This window comes from Nannobrachium achirus (assembly GCF_963921795.1).
Source record: "Nannobrachium achirus genome assembly, chromosome: 7".
NCBI lineage: Eukaryota > Metazoa > Chordata > Actinopteri > Myctophiformes > Myctophidae > Nannobrachium > Nannobrachium achirus.
Genome location: NC_137816.1, coordinates 71,205,564 through 71,223,684, shown reverse-complemented (window position 1 = coordinate 71,223,684; position 18,121 = coordinate 71,205,564). Strand labels below are relative to the sequence as shown.

At 39.3% G+C, this 18,121-nt stretch overlaps 1 protein-coding gene across 1 annotated transcript; it reads right to left on the bottom strand.

Annotated features, from left to right (window-relative positions):
• Nucleotides 1–205: 205 nt before the first annotated feature.
• ptpmt1 (protein tyrosine phosphatase mitochondrial 1) lies at nucleotides 206–16,830 on the bottom strand. The gene is made up of 5 exons (XM_080729461.1): nucleotides 16,461–16,830; nucleotides 7,422–7,579; nucleotides 4,718–4,798; nucleotides 2,024–2,215; nucleotides 206–1,246 (listed from the first exon to the last, which is right to left on the bottom strand). The coding sequence occupies exons 2-5, from the start codon at nucleotides 7,569–7,571 to the stop codon at nucleotides 1,115–1,117; spliced, it is 555 nt and encodes a 184-aa protein (XP_080585587.1). The 5' UTR covers nucleotides 7,572–7,579; nucleotides 16,461–16,830; the 3' UTR covers nucleotides 206–1,114.
• Between the last annotated feature and the right edge of the window lie 1,291 nt (nucleotides 16,831–18,121).

Below are 18,121 nucleotides of genomic sequence, written 5' to 3'. Positions count from 1 at the left end.
TCAGTACAAAGGAGCATCTCAGGTGCAGTATAGTGACTCAGCATGTTTTTAAATGTTTTTATTTCTCCAAAAATGATGTTTTAGCAAATTCAACATTAAAAAGGCGGAACCAGGGTGGGACAAGGCAGATAGAGCCTGCTGGTTGGTCAGTCAGGGACCAACCAGAAGGCTGACAATTGAAGACGGTGAATTGGGCAAAGAACGTCTCAGCAAGAAGGGACAACGACGTGTTTTTTGGCTCCACGTCCATCCGCCATGACACTCTGTGTGGCAACACTAGCACCGGAGGTTCAGTGAATAACATTGGAGTCTATGAGCACCGGCTGGAGCAGATCATGAACAAAACAATTATTCTGAACGATAAAGACCTTTATTAAACACACAGCTCAGGAATATAAAAGAAGACATGTCACACATTGTTTTGTGCTGTGTTGCTTTTCGGTGAGTACACTGTATAACATTATAGAGGCATCTAAAGAGCACAATTTACGTTTCTGAACTAGCTAGTATCGCGAGACTCTCCACCATTCCCTGTCTGGGAAGCCAAATCTCGCGATATCTCAGAGACAGAAACTATATGTTTAGCTGCCTCAATAACATTATGCACTGTGCACATCGAAAAGCAAGTGATTGTAAAAATACCTGTGATATGTCTTCTTTTATATTCCTGGAGCGATTATACAACAAAGGTCTCTTATCGTTCAGAATTATTATTTGTTCATGAGCTAACACAGCCGGCAGCTTAGATCCACAGACATAAAAAGGTAGACGCCTCTTCCGGCTCTCTGGTACCCGTCTCGCCTTGGTGGGCATTTTTGATTGACAGGCTTGGAATTCTTCTGTGTGCGTAACAGACAAGGTCGGTAGGCAAATCAGAGGCAGGTTTGAATGGAAAAGTCCCGGAAAAGATGCGTTGTGATTGGCCAGTAGTTTTTTTGAGTGGCAGCCTGCCCTTGACACTTCCTCTTTTGTGCCTATCAAGTTGGACGGGTCGCTCCAACCAACAGCAGCGGTGGACGAGGTATCTAGCTTTTTATATCTGTGGGTAGATCAGTTGCTCTGGATGTGGATCAGTTGCTCTGGGCTCCACACACCTCCCTGTAGAGGCTGTAGATCAGTTGCTCTGGGCTCCACACACCTCCCTGTAGAAGGCTCTCAGCTGCTCCATCTGGGCGGAGCGGATCAGGATGTGAGGTCTGACGGAGCTGAGGGTGGAGCAGGCTTCTTCTGGACTCACCCTGTGGAGCTGAGAGGGGAGAGGAGAGGAGAGGAGAGGAGAGGAGAGGAGAGGAGGGGAGGGGAGGGGAGGGGAGGGGATACCAATTTGTATTGTGTTTTATATCATTGTTATCGTTGATTTGTCACCTTTACAACAAGGTACAGCTTGTAAGGATCTGGCATTCATGGAATGAGCAACACAGCCAAACGTGTGGGCAGAGCCCCTCCAAAAATGGTCGAAATGGCCTGGCAGGCCTGCAATACTGTTCTTTTGGTGTTCACCTTTGTTGCTTGGAGCACTGAATGATTGCACTCTCTCACAGTAATAAGGAAAATAATAAAACAACACATATTGGCCATTTTTACACTTTGTTAATGTTAAGCTCAGTGTCAGGGAAGCCCAAAACCAGAGTAAAAGCCAGCAGAACAGAATAGTGCAAGCATTTTAGCAAAGTTTTGGTTGGCGCTACCCACACGTTTGGCTGTGAAGCTCATGCCTCGAATGCCCGATGCTTACAAGCTGTACCTCGTTGTAAAGGTGACAAATTAACGATAAAAATTATATAAAACACAATACAAATTGGTATTATTAAAGTGGAGATATAATGGACCGAGATCAAGTTTCCTTTCTTTTTGTTCTGAGTTTACATAAGGTAACATTATTACCATGTATATGTATTACCATGTATATGTATATGTGTGTGTATGTGTATGTGTATGTATATGTATATGTATATATATATATATATATATATATATATATATATATATAATATATATAACATACATAAGGTAACATTATTACCTTGATGAGGTAAGCAGCCACCATGGTTGCACTGCGAGAGCGTCCGGCCTTACAGTGGACGTAGACACTGGACCCCTCCTCTCTGAGACGCAGGGTAAACTCCACCCCTCTGTGGAGGTCCCTGAGGCTGGGGACCCCCGTCAGGTCCACCGTACTGAGGACCACCTGTTGGACCCCCGCTGACTGCCACTCCTAGAGGACACAAAGAGTATTACATCTAACATCACTGCTAGTGGACACAAAGAGTATTACATCTAACATCATTGCTAGTGGACACAAAGAGTATTACATCTAACATCACTGCTAGTGCTGGGGTCTTCAGTCCAAGGACCCCTTAGTTGAGAGAGATGAAGCAGGGACCCCTTAGCTGAGAAAGAGATCGGCTATTTTTGGCTGAAGTTCTCAAAAAAAAGGAGGGGAAAAAAACAAGTTTCTATCACACAAAGATTTGAAGTGGGACCCCTTTAGTAACTCTGAGGACCCCTTCTTTATGAGCTTGTAGATCGACTATTTTCACAAGTTCTGCCTTGACAGTTTGGCCAATGTTTAACTTGTCATTTTAGAGGTATTAAAAAGTCCTTAAATTGTCACTTTAGAAATGTGCAGATACCCTCTATACACTTAAACTTTATGTTGGTTTGTTTACAGTTGAGGGAGGGAACAATGCTGCACAATAAAGTTAATCATCTTAATCATCTCAAAAATCCACTCGTCCGAGACAGTTTGCCCTCCTGGCCCCCAAACTGTGGAATAAACTCCCTGTCGCACTTAGAACAACAGACTCACTCGCTAGCTTTCGCCGTGGACTGAAGACTCACCTTTTCAGACTCCACCTAAACCCATAGCACTACTGTAACACTCAATGACCATACATGAAGCTAGTTAGCATTTGTTTTTTAGGTTTTTAGAATCCGTTTTCCTTTACTGATTATATTGTTTTTTTAGATTGATATTCATTTGCATTTGTTATATTGTTGTTGATGTTCTGACATATTATCTTGTTTATTATAGTGATGTATTATCTGCGTATTGTAAGTCGCTTTGGATTAAAAGTGTCTGCTAAATGCCTAAACTGTAAACTGTATGATAATCATAACTAGAAAAATATTGTTCCTTCGAAACAATTGTGGGCTCGCTTCAAGGCAGAAAGCAATGGCTATAAAAGCACAAAATGTCAAGATCGCAGGCAGTGCTCTCTTTGACGTTACTGACGTCAAAGATTGGTCCATTTTGTTCCAAAAATGTGTTGTGCAAAAGTTGACCCGCTGGTGGCGCTATAACAGGCCAATGTGAGAAGGTTGGTATCTGTTCCTTGACCTATTGGGAATGTGCTTGCAAGATTTCACGCACATCCCAGGCTGTGTTCATGATTTGAGGTGTTTTTGGCTTTGGACACTTTATCGCTGCTTGCAGCTATATTTATTATTATTATTTTATAATTTTTTTGTGTGCACTTCATAGGCATGTTAGATAAAGGTCCTTAGATTGCGTGTAGAATGTTTCATGCAAATTGCAAAAAAAAATCCTAGAATAAAAACGGGTTTAAGCGTTTTACAAACTGCTCAAAATTATATAGCGCCCCCCTTTGGCCATTTGGGGTAAGATTGGTTTCAGTGATATTTGAACTAACCCTCTACACTATTTTGTCATGAAAATGTGACTTTGCATGTATGTTTTAGAGGCAGAAGAATAATTTGCATAAAAATGCAATATTGTTTGAATTATTTAAAAAAGCATGTTTCAATGTTAAAGAAATCCGATCTGACAGATCTTTAGATATCGGTCCAAAGTTCACGTAAAAAAAGTTTTGTGCACGTGACGTGAAAATTCCAGAATAAAAGCGGGTTTACGCGTTTTACAAACTGCTCAAAATGGCGGAGAATCTTAGGGCGGAGCTTACTTAACAACGACACAGATGTCTTCCGTTTGAGTCAAAGCACGCGTGTAACAAGTTGCATGTCTTCAAACGAAACGAGTCATGACTTATGCCCGTTTGAAGTTTGAATTTTCAGACGCTTCGTATAGCGCCCCCCCTTTGGCCGATTGGAATAAAATTGGTTTCAGTGATACTTTGACTAACCCTCCACATCTTTGCCAAATGCCATGAACTTGTAACTTTGCATGTATGATTTAGAGGCCGAAGAATAATTTGCATAAAACCGCAATATTTATTGAATTATTAAAAAATTATATTTCACTTTAAAAAAAATCTGGTTGATCAATCTGACCGTATTGGTCCAAAGTTCATGTGAAAAAAGTTTTGTGCACTTGACGCGAAAATCCCAGGAGGAGATAGATTTTTACTGTTTTTCATATAATTCCGAATTGTGGGAGACCTAAAGGTCAGAGGTCAAAAGTTACAGGGTAAAAGTTGTTCGGCATGAGGAGACGCATAAGTGTATACAGGTTTCATGGCTGTATGTATAACACAGCATGAGCTATACCTGTTCAAAGTTCGCACTTTCGAAGGCTTCCTACAGCGCCACCATTTGGCCGATTGCTGTAAAAAGTAATAGCACACGTCGCCACTGTAAGCTGAACACATTGATGTTTTTATTTTCATTTTCTCACTAAGTATGTAGGAGTAGAAAGGAACCGAAGTTCCCGTCTACTTACTAGATAAATAAATAAATAAATAATGACAATATCTAAAGTGTGCTCGCCAGGTACTGGCGAGCCCACAATAATACTCACTGAAGCAGAGTTGCAGAAATACTTGGTCTCATATTCTTCATTCATGGTGACAACACCTCTCACGTTCTCCTGTTCTACCAGCTGCACGCACGGTCGCACGCACGCACGCACGCACGCACGCACGCACGCACGCACGCACGCACGCACACGCACACGCACACGCACACACACACACACACACACAGAGACAAACATTACATGTCAATACATATTGACAAACCCGCACCTTGACATGAACACAGAAATTACACACATTTATCGATAGACCAAGAGTAGCTACTGTATATGGAATGGAAAAGTAATTAGACTCCTCTTTTTCATGTTTTTAAAGCTATACTATGTAACTTTTTTAATAAAACACATCTTAAAATTGTCCTAACTATTAAATCACTAAAGTTTTAGAACATCCACTCTGTTAATTTCAGCCCCAAAAGCCATTTCTTTATATGTGTTCTACTGAGCCTTTGTGGCCGTGACCGGGACTATTTTTCCCGGGGAGAATAAAAGTTACTTTTAAATATAAATCCATGAATGTCTCTTTGTCAATCTGTGCTGGTTATTATGTTGTTAAATTACAGTAAAATAACTACAAATGTAACATTTAACAAAATGGTCACTTTAACAAGGTATTATAATTATATTCTCCCCATCTTGACAAAATGGTATATTCCCAGGTTCCGCAGGTCAGCAGCACAGGTGCAATGCATTATTGTTAATTGTGGCACTATTTTATGCCAAGTTTAGCTGCACTTGAACAAACCATAGAAACGGGGGAAAAATAGAATGTACTTCTTAAAATAAATGTATCATGCCTGTTGCTAGCTAAGGTATGGCAACATGACTGGTGTCTTGAACGCACGCCTTCGCGAGCCTGCAAGACACCAGTCATGTTGCCATACCTTAGCCTTTTCCCACCCCTATTACTGTGCAACAGACAGATTGTTGATATTGACATTGGTTCTCAGTTAATGAGGTATGTTTAGAAAAGGCAGCCTACTGGCTGCACCTTGTTTAACATAAAAGCACAAACATATTAATCTGTCTATTATTTTAAATATCTTAGTATTAGAATGAACAATAACATGAAGGTAACTACTGTACCTCTGACCTCAATTTACATCCTACTATCTAAACACTGACGCAGATTACACTGATGACATCACAGTGATGACATCATAGTGAAAGCCATTCTGATGATCAAACACTTTGATCACCAATCACAGCCTTCTGTTGTCCTGTCAATCATCAATGAGATGATGATGTCAATCAGTCCTTTATCTACTGTGTCACTATCTGTGTGCGTGCGTACGTGCGTGCGTGCGTGCGTGCGTGCGTGCGTGTGTGTGTGTGTGTGTGTGTGTGTGTGTGTGTGTGCGTGTGGGTGTGCTTGTGTGTGTGTTTGTGTGTCACTGTTAACCAAATCAAAAATAGCAGATCAACAAGCTCACAACACATCATGTTGTGATGTGTTGTGAGCTTGTAGATCTGCTATTTTTGGTGAACCTTCCCCTCCAGAATAAAGATGCTGGGGTTCAAGTGGTTCAACATCAAGTATAAAGTGATGTTCAGTCAGTTCTGATGGAAACTGATATTTCTCAGTGACAGACTGTAGCCTACTGTATCTCAGGTGGAAAGATGTGTAATTGTGCATATTTCTTTATTACATGTTTGAATAATATTTGAAGTTTTCTGAAAGTTTTCTATGAAAGCCAAAGGTTTAAAGCTATCGAATAGTTTGGTAATGCTTCTAGCTGCTACAGAGGCAGAGTGATATGTTTTCCAGAAAAAAACAACTTAGGTTTTAGCGGTCATTTTCAAATCGGCCTTGGGTTTTTAAGGCTTTTTTTCCCTTCTTCTAATCAGACTAAATGGGATAAAATAACTACCTGTCCTCTCTTGTTTCTTTCTTTTTCTAGTTGTTGTTTTTATATCTCACTGACCTTTGGACATTCTGCACTACTAGGTTGTATTTTTGCTTGTGTTTGACATGACAGTGACAAGCATTGACTGTTATGGTCACTTTGATTTGGGGGCACTGTATCTATCTAGGTCGTCCTCAGACGAGCCCTCCATCGTTGTTTCCAGTCCTATGTACTATACTGTACTATATTGATATTTGTGCCTAAGGACACTTTATTTACCTTTTTTCTTACTTCTCTGTAACTTTGTAAATAACCTTATACTGCTGTGCTGCCTCTGGGCAACTGATTTTCCCCCTTGGGATAATAAAGGTATCTATCTATCTATGGATCTAAATGAATACATTTATACATAAATGAATAAATGCAGTACCTGTTTGGTCATGGATCTGAATTAATAAATAACTGAATAAATAACTACCTGTTTGGTCATAGATCTGAATGAATAACTGAATAAATGAACTACCTGTTTGGTCATAGATCTGAATGAATAAATAACTGAATAAATGAACTACCTGTTTGGTCATAGATCTGAATGAATAACTGAATAAATGAACTACCTGTTTGGTAATAGATCTGAATTAATAACTGAATAAATAACTACCTGTTTGGTCATAGATCTGAATTAATAACTGAATAAATGCGTACCTTTTTGGTCATAGATCTGAATAAATAAATGAATAAATGCAGAACCTGTTTAGTAATAGATGTAAATACATAACTGAATAAATAACTACCTGTTTGGTCATAGATCTGAATAAATAAATAACTGAATAAATGCGTACCTGTTTGGTCATAGATCTGAAGGGCAGAGCTCCCAGCAGAACGGTGTCGTCTACTCTGTTGAACCACAGTCTGGAGGAGAGCTTCTCCATCACCACGTTGTAGGCCAGGGTGGGGTAGAAGAAGACCCTGGCTGCTGCTGCAGACAGCATGCTGAGATCTATGAGAACACAATACAACACAACACATATTAACTATGTTCTAACCCTAACCCTAACCCTAACCCTAACCCTAACCCTGGAGGACAGTTTCTCCATCACCACGTTGTAGGCCAGGGTGGGGTAGAAGAGCAGCCTGGCTGCTGCAGACAACATGCTGAGATCTATGAGAACACAACACATATTAACTATGTTCTAACTACTAACACTACCCCACTAACACTGCAGACAGCATGCTGAGAACACAATACATATTATCTACTGTATGTACAGTAACTACTAACACTACCCCACTAACACTGCACACAGCATGCTGAGAACACAATACATATTATCTACTGTATGTACAGTAACTACTAACACTACCCCACTAACACTGCAGACAGCATGCTGAGAACACAATACATATTATCTACTGTATGTACAGTAACTACTAACACTACCCCACTAACACTGCACACAGCATGCTGAGAACACAATACATATTATCTACTGTATGTACAGTAACTACTAACACTACCTCACTAACACTGCACACAGCATGCTGAGAACACAATACATATTATCTACTGTATGTACAGTAACTACTAACACTACCTCACTAACACTGCACACAGCATGCTGAGAACACAATACATATTATCTACTGTATGTACAGTAACTACTAACACTACCTCACTAACACTGCACACAGCATGCTGAGAACACAATACATATTATCTACTGTATGTACAGTAACTACTAACACTAACCCACTAACACTGCACACAGCATGCTGAGAACACAATACATATTATCTACTGTATGTACAGTAACTACTAACACTACCCCACTAACACTGCAGACAGCATGCTGAGAACACAATACATATTATCTACTGTATGTACAGTAACTACTAACACTACCCCACTAACACTGCACACAGCATGCTGAGAACACAATACATATTATCTACTGTATGTACAGTAACTACTAACACTACCTCACTAACACTGCACACAGCATGCTGAGAACACAATACATATTATCTACTGTATGTACAGTAACTACTAACACTACCTCACTAACACTGCACACAGCATGCTGAGAACACAATACATATTATCTACTGTATGTACAGTAACTACTAACACTACCTCACTAACACTGCACACAGCATGCTGAGAACACAATACATATTATCTACTGTATGTACAGTAACTACTAACACTACCGCACTAACACTGCAGACAGCATGCTGAGAACACAATACATATTATCTACTGTATGTACAGTAACTACTAACACTACCCCACTAACACTGCACACAGCATGCTGAGAACACAATACATATTATCTACTGTATGTACAGTAACTACTAACACTACCCCACTAACACTGCACACATCATGCTGAGAACACAATACATATTATCTACTGTATGTACAGTAACTACTAACACTACCCCACTAACACTGCACACAGCATGCTGAGAACACAATACATATTATCTACTGTATGTACAGTAACTACTAACACTACCCCACTAACACTGCACACAGCATGCTGAGAACACAATACATATTATCTACTGTATGTACAGTAACTACTAACACTACCGCACTAACACTACAGACAGCATGCTGAGAACACAATACATATTATCTACTGTATGTACAGTAACTACTAACACTACCCCACTAACACTGCACACAGCATGCTGAGAACACAATACATATTATCTACTGTATGTACAGTAACTACTAACACTACCTCACTAACACTGCACACAGCATGCTGAGAACACAATACATATTATCTACTGTATGTACAGTAACTACTAACACTACCCCACTAACACTGCACACAGCATGCTGAGAACACAATACATATTATCTACTGTATGTACAGTAACTACTAACACTACCCCACTAACACTGCAGACAGCATGCTGAGAACACAATACATATTATCTACTGTATGTACAGTAACTACTAACACTACCTCACTAACACTGCACACAGCATGCTGAGAACACAATACATATTATCTACTGTATGTACAGTAACTACTAACACTACCCCACTAACACTGCACACAGCATGCTGAGAACACAATACATATTATCTACTGTATGTACAGTAACTACTAACACTACCTCACTAACACTGCACACAGCATGCTGAGAACACAATACATATTATCTACTGTATGTACAGTAACTACTAACACTAACCCACTAACACTGCACACAGCATGCTGAGAACACAATACATATTATCTACTGTATGTACAGTAACTACTAACACTACCCCACTAACACTGCAGACAGCATGCTGAGAACACAATACATATTATCTACTGTATGTACAGTAACTACTAACACTACCCCACTAACACTGCACACAGCATGCTGAGAACACAATACATATTATCTACTGTATGTACAGTAACTACTAACACTACCCCACTAACACTGCAGACAGCATGCTGAGAACACAATACATATTATCTACTGTATGTACAGTAACTACTAACACTACCCCACTAACACTGCACACAGCATGCTGAGAACACAATACATATTATCTACTGTATGTACAGTAACTACTAACACTACCTCACTAACACTGCACACAGCATGCTGAGAACACAATACATATTATCTACTGTATGTACAGTAACTACTAACACTACCCCACTAACACTGCACACAGCATGCTGAGAACACAATACATATTATCTACTGTATGTACAGTAACTACTAACACTACCCCACTAACACTGCACACAGCATGCTGAGAACACAATACATATTATCTACTGTATGTACAGTAACTACTAACACTACCCCACTAACACTGCACACAGCATGCTGAGAACACAATACATATTATCTACTGTATGTACAGTAACTACTAACACTACCCCACTAACACTGCACACAGCATGCTGAGAACACAATACATATTATCTACTGTATGTACAGTAACTACTAACACTACCCCACTAACACTACAGACAGCATGCTGAGAACACAATACATATTATCTACTGTATGTACAGTAACTACTAACACTACCCCACTAACACTGCACACAGCATGCTGAGAACACAATACATATTATCTACTGTATGTACAGTAACTACTAACACTACCCCACTAACACTGCAGACAGCATGCTGAGAACACAATACATATTATCTACTGTATGTACAGTAACTACTAACACTACCCCACTAACACTGCACACAGCATGCTGAGAACACAATACATATTATCTACTGTATGTACAGTAACTACTAACACTACCCCACTAACACTGCAGACAGCATGCTGAGAACACAATACATATTATCTACTGTATGTACAGTAACTACTAACACTACCTCACTAACACTGCACACAGCATGCTGAGAACACAATACATATTATCTACTGTATGTACAGTAACTACTAACACTACCTCACTAACACTGCACACAGCATGCTGAGAACACAATACATATTATCTACTGTATGTACAGTAACTACTAACACTACCTCACTAACACTGCACACAGCATGCTGAGAACACAATACATATTATCTACTGTATGTACAGTAACTACTAACACTAACCCACTAACACTGCACACAGCATGCTGAGAACACAATACATATTATCTACTGTATGTACAGTAACTACTAACACTACCCCACTAACACTGCAGACAGCATGCTGAGAACACAATACATATTATCTACTGTATGTACAGTAACTACTAACACTACCCCACTAACACTGCACACAGCATGCTGAGAACACAATACATATTATCTACTGTATGTACAGTAACTACTAACACTACCTCACTAACACTGCACACAGCATGCTGAGAACACAATACATATTATCTACTGTATGTACAGTAACTACTAACACTACCTCACTAACACTGCACACAGCATGCTGAGAACACAATACATATTATCTACTGTATGTACAGTAACTACTAACACTACCTCACTAACACTGCACACAGCATGCTGAGAACACAATACATATTATCTACTGTATGTACAGTAACTACTAACACTACCCCACTAACACTGCAGACAGCATGCTGAGAACACAATACATATTATCTACTGTATGTACAGTAACTACTAACACTACCTCACTAACACTGCAGACAGCATGCTGAGAACACAATACATATTATCTACTGTATGTACAGTAACTACTAACACTACCGCACTAACACTGCAGACAGCATGCTGAGAACACAATACATATTATCTACTGTATGTACAGTAACTACTAACACTACCCCACTAACACTGCACACAGCATGCTGAGAACACAATACATATTATCTACTGTATGTACAGTAACTACTAACACTACCCCACTAACACTGCACACATCATGCTGAGAACACAATACATATTATCTACTGTATGTACAGTAACTACTAACACTACCCCACTAACACTGCACACAGCATGCTGAGAACACAATACATATTATCTACTGTATGTACAGTAACTACTAACACTACCCCACTAACACTGCACACAGCATGCTGAGAACACAATACATATTATCTACTGTATGTACAGTAACTACTAACACTACCGCACTAACACTACAGACAGCATGCTGAGAACACAATACATATTATCTACTGTATGTACAGTAACTACTAACACTACCCCACTAACACTGCACACAGCATGCTGAGAACACAATACATATTATCTACTGTATGTACAGTAACTACTAACACTACCTCACTAACACTGCACACAGCATGCTGAGAACACAATACATATTATCTACTGTATGTACAGTAACTACTAACACTACCCCACTAACACTGCACACAGCATGCTGAGAACACAATACATATTATCTACTGTATGTACAGTAACTACTAACACTACCCCACTAACACTGCAGACAGCATGCTGAGAACACAATACATATTATCTACTGTATGTACAGTAACTACTAACACTACCTCACTAACACTGCACACAGCATGCTGAGAACACAATACATATTATCTACTGTATGTACAGTAACTACTAACACTACCCCACTAACACTGCACACAGCATGCTGAGAACACAATACATATTATCTACTGTATGTACAGTAACTACTAACACTACCTCACTAACACTGCACACAGCATGCTGAGAACACAATACATATTATCTACTGTATGTACAGTAACTACTAACACTAACCCACTAACACTGCACACAGCATGCTGAGAACACAATACATATTATCTACTGTATGTACAGTAACTACTAACACTACCCCACTAACACTGCAGACAGCATGCTGAGAACACAATACATATTATCTACTGTATGTACAGTAACTACTAACACTACCCCACTAACACTGCACACAGCATGCTGAGAACACAATACATATTATCTACTGTATGTACAGTAACTACTAACACTACCCCACTAACACTGCAGACAGCATGCTGAGAACACAATACATATTATCTACTGTATGTACAGTAACTACTAACACTACCCCACTAACACTGCACACAGCATGCTGAGAACACAATACATATTATCTACTGTATGTACAGTAACTACTAACACTACCCCACTAACACTGCACACAGCATGCTGAGAACACAATACATATTATCTACTGTATGTACAGTAACTACTAACACTACCCCACTAACACTGCACACAGCATGCTGAGAACACAATACATATTATCTACTGTATGTACAGTAACTACTAACACTACCCCACTAACACTGCACACAGCATGCTGAGAACACAATACATATTATCTACTGTATGTACAGTAACTACTAACACTACCCCACTAACACTACAGACAGCATGCTGAGAACACAATACATATTATCTACTGTATGTACAGTAACTACTAACACTACCCCACTAACACTGCACACAGCATGCTGAGAACACAATACATATTATCTACTGTATGTACAGTAACTACTAACACTACCCCACTAACACTGCAGACAGCATGCTGAGAACACAATACATATTATCTACTGTATGTACAGTAACTACTAACACTACCCCACTAACACTGCACACAGCATGCTGAGAACACAATACATATTATCTACTGTATGTACAGTAACTACTAACACTACCCCACTAACACTGCAGACAGCATGCTGAGATCTATGAGAACACAACACAACACAGTATAAACTATTCACTGACACTTTAAACCTTCACTGTTTGCAGCTTGTAGTAAACTATAGGATCGGTTTAGGCATTTAGCAGACACTCTTAAACCGGAGCCACTAACAATAAGCAAGGTGATAAATACATCACTTTCTTTTCCTGACTATATCTACTGCATAGCACTGTGTTCTATCTGTCTGTCATTCAATGTTATATGAGATACTTTACTATATCTACTGCATAGCACTGTGTTCTATCTGTCTGTCATTCAATGTTATATGAGATACTTTACTATATCTACTGCATAGTACTGTGTTCTATCCGTCTGTCATTCAATGTTATATGAGATACTTTACTATATCTACTGCATAGCACTGTGTTCTATCTGTCTGTCATTCAATGTTATATGAGATACTTTACTATATCTACTGCATAGCACTGTGTTCTATCTGTCTGTCATTCAATGTTATATGAGATACTTTACTATATCTACTGCATAGCACTGTGTTCTATCCGTCTGTCATTCAATGTTATATGAGATACTTTACTATATCTACTGCATAGCACTGTGTTCTATCCGTCTGTCATTCAATGTTATATGAGATACTTTACTATATCTACTGCATAGCACTGTGTTCTATCCGTCTGTCATTCAATGTTATATGAGATACTTTACTATATCTACTGCATAGCACTGTGTTCTATCCGTCTGTCATTCAATGTTATATGAGATACTTTACTATATCTACTGCATAGCACTGTGTTCTATCCGTCTGTCATTCAATGTTATATGAGATACTTTACTATATCTACTGCATAGCACTGTGTTCTATCCGTCTGTCATTCAATGTTATATGATATACTTTACTATATCTACTGCATAGTACTGTGTTCTATCTGTCTGTCATTCAATGTTATATGAGATACTTTACTATATCTACTGCATAGCACTGTGTTCTATCCGTCTGTCATTCAATGTTATATGAGATACTTTACTATATCTACTGCATAGTACTGTGTTCTATCCGTCTGTCATTCAATGTTATATGAGATACTTTAATGGTTTCCTGTGGAAATAAGCTTAGTCTTTTCATGGATCTCCTTTTAGTAGACCTTGTACTAGTGATTAGTGAACTGTACCGTCATGAAACTGTACCTTTTAGTTGACCTTGTACCAGGGCCGGTTCCTGGCATAGGCAACATAAGCGGTCGCTTAGGGCCACAACCATAAGGGGGCCACATCACAGGGAGAAGACTGCAACGCGTTTTGAGCTTGTAGATCAGCTATTTTTCACTATATGCATTGTGGAGTGAGTGTGAAGTGGCCCTCTCGACATGTGGCCCACAGGTTAATATCGGAATACTGATATATTATTGATTTCAGCTGTTACCCACTTTAATTACTTCAGTCTATAGTAGTAGCATAATGACCAGTGCTATAATCTTTTTTGTCAATGTATTTGCATTTCATAAGGTTAACATACGAACATATAAATGTATTTGAAATTAAATAATAATGTTACTTTTCAGGATTCCAGTAAAAAAAAAAATAGCTAAAAAGAATACAGGATTCCAATTTAAAACAATTTGAAAATAATGGATCACCGCAATGCTTGTAGATCAATTTTTTTTACAATATGCATTGTGGCCCTCTGGAGTGATTGTGAAATATAGTGGCCCTCTCCATCATCTAAGTTGCGCACTCCTACCCTATCCAAATGCAACTTAGTATTTTAATGCGCAATAAAATTTAGATCTCACACAAGACAACAGAACTGAAATTATGCCACATACTGTAGAGTTGAATAGGCCTACAAGTTGCAATTTGAGACCAAAAGAACACAGGATGAAGGTGTGTGATGTTTTGTATGAATCTGATTCAAATCAATTGTTGTTTTTTCTTGTTATAACATTACACTCATGTTTTTGGACAAATTAAACAGTGTCTAGAAATAGATAATGTATTATAATAGTTATATCTTGGTTTTGAAATGTTTTTCATTAGAGCATAGGCCTACATGTTTCTGTTTTAATAGCTTTTAACCAGAGAGAATGATCTAATAATGTTTTACCTCCATTGTAAACTTTATTGTGTGTTATAGGTAGAACTGTCTGATCTGTGCCAAAATGCAGATTTCTATGCATTTCTGGGGTTTTGACCGCCCCTCAAAACCTCAAATATTTTTGGCCGCCCGCCTTGCGGGCGGCCAGGATGTATCCCGTATTTGAATCTCTGGGAGTTGGCAACCCTATGTGTAGTTAGTAGATACATGCTTGAGTGCTAACAACAGACACCACATGTTCGACTAGATAGAAGAAGACATTATTATTTATAACTTTGGTTTTGGCGATTCAAAGACAGTTAATAAGTGCGCGCGTCCGTCAGTGGGGGGCCACCTAAAATAATCTTGCTTAGGGCCACCTGAACCCTAGAACCGGCCCTGCCTTGTACCAGTGAACTGTGCCGTCATGAAACTGTACCTTTTAGTAGACCTTGTACTAGTGAACTGTACCGTCATGAAACTGTACCTTTTCCTATGCAAACTGACAATAAAGTCTTCAATCAATCAATCAATCAATCAACCAATCAATCAATCAATCAATCAAATGCATAGAAATATTATTCTAGACGGAAAAGTCTGAGAACTACAGCTATTATACATCAGATTTAACAAATAATAATAAATAGCAGATCTACAGCATACCTTGTATGTGGGGATTAATCTGGGGGTCCTTGGGAGTCTCTAGGGGTCCTTGAGGGTGCGGGGGGTCCTTGGGGGTCTCTGAGGGTCCGTGGGGGTCCTTGAGGGTGCGGGGGGTCCGTGGGTGTTTTCAAGCACTAAATGAATGAGTTTATAAATGTCAGCTCACAGTCACACACATTACCATGAAAATATCTAACTGAACTAAATGAAACACAACAGTCAAATAAAACAGACTAGAACTGACTGACTGACTAACTTAACTAACTGATCAACTAACTAACAGACTAACTAACTAAAACAATACTGAACTAAACAGTTTAAATCAACTGTCTCTCTCTTCATTCATAGTTAAATGTTGCTCTGACCAAACAGCTCATATTTATAGACAACATTCCTGGCCGATTGCAGGAGGTTCTGGTTTGTTTTCTGAGAGCTTGCCTGAAGGTCCAGCCTCCATCCCATTGGCCGGCGGGATGCCCCAGTGGCGTCAGTTAAAAAAAACCTAAGGTATGGCAACATGACTTCACGCGCGTGCAAGACACCAGTCATGTTGCCATACCTTAGCAACAGGCATGATACATTTATTTTACGAAGTACATTTTATTTTTCCCCAGGTTTCTATGGTTTCTTGGGCTGGATATGGCAGCCTGGAACGGTTGTTCAAGTGCAGCTAAACTTGGCATGTTAGTAAACGTGCCACAATTAACAATAATGCATTGCACCTGTGCAGCTGACCTGTGGAACCTGGGAATATACCATTCTGTCAAGATGGGGAGAATACAAGTGTGGAGAATATAATTATAATACCTTTTTAAAGTGACCATTTTGTTACATTTTGCATTTGTAGTTATTTTACTGTAATTTAACAACATAATAACCAGCACAGATAGACAAAGAGACATTCATGGATTTATATTTAAAAGTAACTTGTATTTCCCCCCCCCCTGGACCCAGGGTATGGCAGCTGCATACCCCTGCCATACCCTGGAGCTGCCATACCCAGGGTATGGCAGCTGCATGCCCTGTGATTGGCTGGCCAACTCCATGGTTGTCCAGGGCAACGACAACAACTTGAGCGCTCGTTTGGTTGAAGAGGGCGTGAGTTCGGGGTTTCCATGACAATCAAACCTAGCCAATCAGTGAGCGGCTAAACTGCCCGTCCTTCCGGACGATGGGATCATCTGGGCTAGCTCTTCTTCTATCATTTCTTTTATTTGTTCTTTGGTTCGTTGCTGCCCCCTGCAGGCCGTTCACAACATGACATGTATGTCACGCGTCCACTTTTTGATGACGTCAGCGTGGCATCCCCAAGGTGTCCAAATCAAGCCCAGATTGTAAATCTTTATTGGCAGAATGTTTACTGTTTGGCTTTGATAATAAATAATAAACTATAACAACAAATAGACAAATTTCACATCCATATTAAAGGAGTAGTTCACCCCCAAAATGACTTTTTTTCTATTGATTAGTCACGCCATGGAGAGTAGAGTTCAATAATATATTTTGGTATTTGTCACATTATAAGACAAAAATTTGATTCGAGTAAATTTACCCCCATTGATTCCAGATGGGGACCCGTTTCGAAACGGGTCACCATCCGGAATCAATGGGGGTAAATTTACTGTTATCACATTTTTGTCTTAGGAATGTGACAAAAAACG